This window comes from Rhamphochromis sp. 'chilingali' (genome assembly GCF_963969265.1).
Source record: "Rhamphochromis sp. 'chilingali' genome assembly, chromosome: 18".
In the NCBI taxonomy this organism is placed as follows: domain Eukaryota; kingdom Metazoa; phylum Chordata; class Actinopteri; order Cichliformes; family Cichlidae; genus Rhamphochromis; species Rhamphochromis sp. 'chilingali'.
In genome coordinates this window covers 19,879,748-19,886,456 of record NC_137945.1, presented here as the reverse complement: position 1 = coordinate 19,886,456, position 6,709 = coordinate 19,879,748, and the positions used below count along the sequence as shown (strand labels likewise).

General features: G+C 40.9%; 1 protein-coding gene across 1 annotated transcript; it reads left to right on the top strand.

The window, feature by feature from the left end:
• The first annotated feature begins 1,207 nt into the window (after nt 1–1,207).
• Nucleotides 1,208–4,854, top strand: foxh1 (forkhead box H1). The gene is made up of 3 exons (XM_080864766.1): nt 1,208–1,820; nt 2,444–2,548; nt 2,767–4,854. The coding sequence occupies exons 1-3, from the start codon at nt 1,347–1,349 to the stop codon at nt 3,730–3,732; spliced, it is 1,545 nt and encodes a 514-aa protein (XP_080720892.1). The 5' UTR covers nt 1,208–1,346; the 3' UTR covers nt 3,733–4,854.
• Nucleotides 4,855–6,709: the final 1,855 nt, after the last annotated feature.

Sequence of the window (6,709 nt, the reverse complement as noted above, 5' to 3'; positions counted from 1 at the left end):
TGATGGATCCTAAAGTTGATTCTTTGGTTGACTTGTTGATATTTTTCTTCTGCTTGAGGGAGATATTGAGGCATTTTCCAGCAGCTGGGGGTGTACGTGATTGCCCCTGTTTAAGGTGTGAATGTTCGACCCAACTACAACACTTAGCAGCTTGTAAGCGCCAGAAACCCCACAAATGGTGTTGAAACCCCCCCGCTCCCCGTATTTCCTCACATGCTAAGCAGCTTCTTTTTTTCTTGGGATGGAAAAGTCTCCAGCTTCCCGATGGGGGTTCTTCTAATCCAACTTGTTTTCACTGTCTTGCTGGGAAGCAAGAGTTTCAACATTAGCACTACGTTAAGTTGAACAAAAGAGGCGCATACCCGAAAATAGTCTTTTCAGCGCTGAATGGCATGCTCAACACTCCAGAGGGAGACCCCACTGTGGAAAAACACCCCCGTCGACTGCAGCGCGTTATCAAACAACACAAAACAATGATGACTTCAAATATTCTGCACCTACTAATCAGCTAATCAGCGTAGTTTATGCTTTTTTTCTTCATTTTTTTCTTTTTCTTTTTAGGAATAGCTTTCATGGGAATAGTTTCTCCTCTGGAATTAAAAGCCAAATCAAATACACAATTTGGCTAATTTGATTTTAGTTTCTCACAATTAAAAACCATTCTAAAAGAATTCAGTAGGCAGTGAAGGCTGAATTGCTTATTTAATAATTAATAAAGAAATGAAGTACTGAAAGGGGCATCGTCAGTGTTTGTATATTAGCCCTCTATTGTGTATATTGCTCATCTATAATTGTTGATTGCATCCGAGGTTAAATCGAAAATATTTGTACCCACCCTACCCCCACAAGTTTCACCTTTTACATCTAAGCCCAAGTAAAAGCTTTAGTGATATTAAAATTAAATAGACAAATAATTAAAAAAGTGTACGATAAGACTAAAATGTGTAATTGTGTAAAGCCAGACTTGTATTAATGTAGATGTGTTCCCCAAACATTTAAAGTCTCCATCCACGAATCTTGTAAACAGAGATTTTAAAGTAGTTGTGGAATCACTATGTTGCATGTCGGCGTGTTGATAAGGTATCGTATGGGTGGTTTACAGTTTTGCCCTGTCTTTCTCTCCCCTCTTCGCACACAGACCCAGCCCAGCCCCCAGGGCCGATCAGTCATTCTGCTTTCAGATAACGCATCCCCCCGATTACGCAGCGGGATTTACATGAAACTGTTAATTGTTTGCTCTTCAAATAGTCAGCCTGGAGCCAGCAGTCTGCCAGAAGTTAAGGACCGACTCTTTGACCTCCTCCCCCTCTACGTGCAGAGCGATATTCCTCCCCTGACTGATCAGCATGACAAAGCATTGGCCGGGGCAGAGTCTCTTGGCACCGATCGCTTCATCCCACCTAGGAGAACTTCTCGACCATCAACTTGACTTCCACAGAAATGAGCAGCAGAGTTTTTCTCCCAGCGGCGTAGCGCCGTGGAGCTCACCGGCCCAATACTGGCCTTACCTCACGGATCCGATGCCTCCCCAGCAGCTGCCGCGCTCGGAGGAACCAACGGAGCGCCCCGGACACCTCACCGGCGCCACGGGATTCATGGATAAAGAGGAAGCGCCTGGATCTTTAAACCCGAATGATCAAGATGGACAGTTTAAGCAGGATGAAACGCAGGACATGTGGAAAAGTGAACGGGAGAAAAGAAATGCCGGCAATGGGAAGAAAAAGAACTACCAGAGGTATCCAAAACCTCCGTATTCCTATCTTGCAATGATCGCTATGGTCATCCAGAGGTCTCCAGAGAAGAAGCTGACGTTAGCGGAGGTAATGATAAAACTAATGCTTTTATGTGTTAACTGTGTAAATGCTGCCGGAGTTTGGCATTTGTGAGTAGACGACGCGCGCGGTGTTTTACGCACGGTGCCGCTTATGATCGTCACTTATTTCATCAGCAGAAGCAAATCCATCACTGCGTCGTGTATTTAGAGTAGACTCCATTAGAGTTTTATGCGAAATTTCTACAATCTGTCTGAGAAGATCGTTTACAGTTCCTAAAGTGACACTAAACAGCCACATCGTCGTGACACTTGAGTGACTTCTACCCGTTCCCTTCTTGGTTTGCTGAGATAAGGCTGGACTGCAGTGGAACCAGACGCAGATCTGTATCAGAAACAGTGATAAGATATACAGTACATTCCAATATTAGGCTTCAAATGGGGGCTCCATTCACTTTTTGTACCAGATGGAAAACGTATTTTCAATTTGTTTCAATTTTAAGTTCAATGAGTATAAAAATCCAAATCCTTCGTTGAAATTTGTAGTTTCACCGAGCTGTTTTTACGCAAGCATGGATTGCAGTTAATATAGTGACCATATAACGAAAATCTGTGATGCTGGTGTGTGTGTGTTGGTTCAGACTTTAATGCTGATATTTGTTTAAATTTTAGATCCTCAAGGAGATCAGTACCCTCTTTCCATTTTTCAAAGGAAACTACAAAGGCTGGCGAGATTCTGTGCGACACAACCTTTCCTCATATGACTGCTTTGTTAAGGTTTGTATGGTAAAATGTTATGTAATGATCATTAAACAGAGAAAAAAACTAAAAAACAACCTACTCCTGTAGAAATACACCACTGGAGTCTTTCTATTAAAACCTAGAACCCACTTTAAATCACTTGTGTTGTGATAATTATTAGGTTGCCAGTCCTGTCAGACTAGGTTGTCCAGGCAAGCACTAATATTTCTGTCCATCCTTCCTCCACCTTGTAGGTATTGAAAGACCCAGGTAAGCCACAGGGCAAAGGCAATTTCTGGGCAGTGGAGCTGAGCCGCATTCCTCTGGAGCTTCTCAAGAGGCAGAACACGGCCGTGTCCCGCCAGGATGAAACCATCTTTGCTCAGGATCTGGCTCCTTACATCATGCAGGGACACAAGCCTGAGTCTGAGGCGCCCCCTGAACCTGTGACCTCGCTCCCTCCCACATCTTCTGGAAACTCTTTCCCACCGCAGGATGACTTGTACAGACCTAAGCTGGATTCGTCCTTCGCGATCGACTCCCTGCTACACAGCCTGAGGCCAATCAGTGCCTCTGGGGATTTAGATATGGCTTCAGGGGACTGCTGGGGTGAGGTGACTCGGGCTCGGCCTTCACCGGCTCCGCAACATCGTTACACCTCCTCTGCTCGGAGTGCCTCTGCCAGCTCTGCAAGCCCAGCCTCCACGTCCTCCTCTTCCTCGTCTTCATCTGATGAAGAGTGGAAAGGAGTAACTGGGAAGCGTGTTCCTCCTGATGTGGAAGCAGGGGGAGATATTTGTAGGCCACCACTGCAAAAATCAGCCAGACGGGAAACTGTACCACCTCCATGGGAGCTCCCCACCTCCTACGCTAAATATGCACCCCCTAATGTCGTTGCCCCACCTAGCATGCGTTTCAACGGGGGTCCTCTCATGCCCCTGCACAGTGGGCTACCCATCTACGGCTATGGTAGCTCTCCCATGACACAAAGTCACTTCTTGGGCCATACATACTGGCCCATCCTCCCCACTAGACAAGTTTCAGTGAGAGCCCCTCCTTTACTCATGGACCTGGACAACATGTTGCAATCTGTACCTCCAAATAAGAGCGTGTTTGATGTGCTGGTACCAGCCAGTCAAAACTCTCACCCACACTATCAGCAGCCCGGTCAGTACTCTTTGCAGAACGGGGCTCCTCTCAACCGGTACCATCAATACTGAGTATTACTGTCACTCAAACAGGATACAAAACCACAATGACAAACAACTGGATGCACACCAAGATCCATAAAGGAACTATATTTTGTTTGCCACTTCCACAAACTCAAGAAATACTACAATAAATGTAAAAAACAAAACTCGCTGAGCTGTAGACAATGTTATCAATTGACTCAGAGTTTTATCAGGAGATGAAAGTATTTTTATGTTGCAATTAAAAAAAAAAAAAAGAAAGTGTATGGAGTATTACATGGCTTCACTGAAAGAAAACCTTTTATAACTGTACAACAAAACGAGTATCTACCTCAGTCTTTCAGTGAAACTGTGTAAAGTCATTGCACTGCACCTATAGTTTGCACTGTTTCTTTATTTGCATATACAAGCTTCTTTTTTTAACCTTTATTATCATTTTTTTAATGTTTTCTACCTATTGTGACTACTGAATGTATTACACATACAAAGCCACAAAGAACTGGACTACAAGGCCTATGCAGTAAATATGAGCTAAAGACTGACACTGTAGAGTTAGTAAATGAAGACATTGCATCTTTGTCTTTATGGTGCGACAGTGCACAGATCAGTGCCTACATCTAAATTATGATAGATACCAAGAGATACCATTTGTTCATGTACGTCTGTGATGCTTCTATTGATGGTGGCATTGGCCTTGTTTACTCTTTTTTTCTGTCATTGTGTGTAAGGGGAAAGGAAATCTGTACTGGGAAGAAAACAAAAGATTTCTGGAGACAGTGTAATTTTTGTAATATCTTTGTTTTAGTCTGAACTCAGTTCAAGTGATATAATCTGAGAATCTGACAGCTTGTCATGACACTGGAGACTATTTTTCACATCCTGACAGCCAAAACGTACCTCAAACTGAATCATTTCCTGCAGAATTTGCACTGCTGGTTATTTTGCACTATTTTAAATGCCATTACAATCATCTTTTATAGGAAGCTGCTTTTAAAAGTCTCCTTACCTTGACAAGTGAATGTTTTGTTAGTTTTCTGACATTTTACTGTGATTTCTTTTTTTACAGTACTGAGTAGGTCAGCTCAAAAGTTTTGGGTATCCAAAGAATGTTCTGGAGTTTAACAGGGTATGTAAATAAAATGTTTATATTAACAGTGCTGTTCAGTGTTTTGTGAGGCTGTATAACAATTACGCTGTTAAGTGCAAAATCCTGCTAACTTTACATGAATATGCCGTATTGTGGTTGCACTATTTATGTTTATTTACACTCTGCAGCCACTTTATTAGGTACACCTTATTAGCAGTGGGTGGGACCCCACGTTGTGTTTTGAGTTTCCTTCAATTCAATAAGGAACTGGAAACATTTCTCCAGAGATTTTTATCCATATTGACATGAAGCTAATCACACAGTTGTAGATTTGTCAGCTGCACATCCATGATGCAAATCTCCTATTCCACTACATCCCAAATATGCTCTGTTTGACTGAGATCTAGTTACTGTCCAGGTCATCTGAGGACATTGGGTAGGCTGTGGCATTTAAACAATTCTCCGTTCATATCTGGGTGACTAAAAGAAATATCATCCACATTATTAGATGACCAGCACCAGCCTGAACTGTTGATACAAGACAGGATGGATCCATGCTTTTAAGTTTTGTTTTATTTTAATCCAAGATTCCAACTCTGACATCCAAATGTTGCAGCAGAAATCAAGCCTCATCAAATCAAACATTCTTACAATCTTCTATTGTACAATTTTGGTGATCCTTTGCAAATTGTATCCTCAATTTCCCGTTCTTACCTGACAGGAGTGGCACCTGGTGTGGTACTCCTCTGCCGTTTCTCATCTGCTTTAAGGATCAGCAGTTTTTGTACCCAGAGATGCTCTTCTGCATACCCTGGATGTAATGAGTAGTTATTCAGTAACTGTTTTTTTCCCCCTTTCCTGCCACTGACTTGATATTTCCCCTGTTTTTGGACTACTGTGCAAACCCTAGAGATGGTTGTGTGGGAAAATCCCAGTGGATCGGCAGTTTCTAAAATACTCAGACAAGCCAGTCTGGGACCAACCGTGGAGTGATCAAAGTCAATTAAATTAGTCAATTAAGTCTAATCTTTCTAACTTCTGCAGGTCATTTTGACCATGTCTATATAAATAAATAAACTGAGTTGCTGCTGTCTGATTAGCAGATTTGTATTAATGAAAAGTTCAATAGGTGTACCTAATGAAGTGGCTGGTAAGCATGTTTTCTTTATATGCAGGATCACTGGTTTTAGATGATGGTTTCTGTTACTTTAAAAAAAAAAATTCAGAACTTTTGTATTTTGAGAATCAAAATTTTTAAATATAAAGCTTAGGCTAGTCACGTAAAAATAACAAGCTATTTTTTTTTCATGATTATTTTGTGAATAAATCTTCTGATGCCCTTTATATATAAAGCAGCGGTGTAGCTGGTCTGCTACAAGCCAACCTATTTAACCTCAGGTATTTTGTGTCACCTCAAAATAAAAAGAACAGCAGAATGTCTTCTGAGTGTTACATCATCACAAATTACACTGAATTTACATATGCGAATACCATATGACTGATGGATGAGGCTTGTTTGAATGTATTGTTATGTAAGTGAAGGTTGTAAAAATGACATTATTGAAATATTTAAATAAATTAACTTGAAATTCCTACTTGAAATTGCATGGGAGTAAAAGAAAAAGAAAAAACACTTAAGTACCTCACGCTCAGCCTCGTGATTTAAAATCTTTTTATATTGTTTTTGTTATTTTTGTGCTATAAGCTGTCCTTGACTGTTTTGAAACTGCCAAGAAATTAATTTGTCATTATTATTACTTTATTTACTATATGAGAAACAAATGTATCAATTGAAAAACTAAATGGCAATGCACTTAAATATTTGCAATCAATCAGCTTTTGGGGATTTGCAATGAAATATTTTTTTCTAGCGTGTGTCTTTGAGCTTCTCCAATCTTTTTTATGCAAACAGTTTTTTTG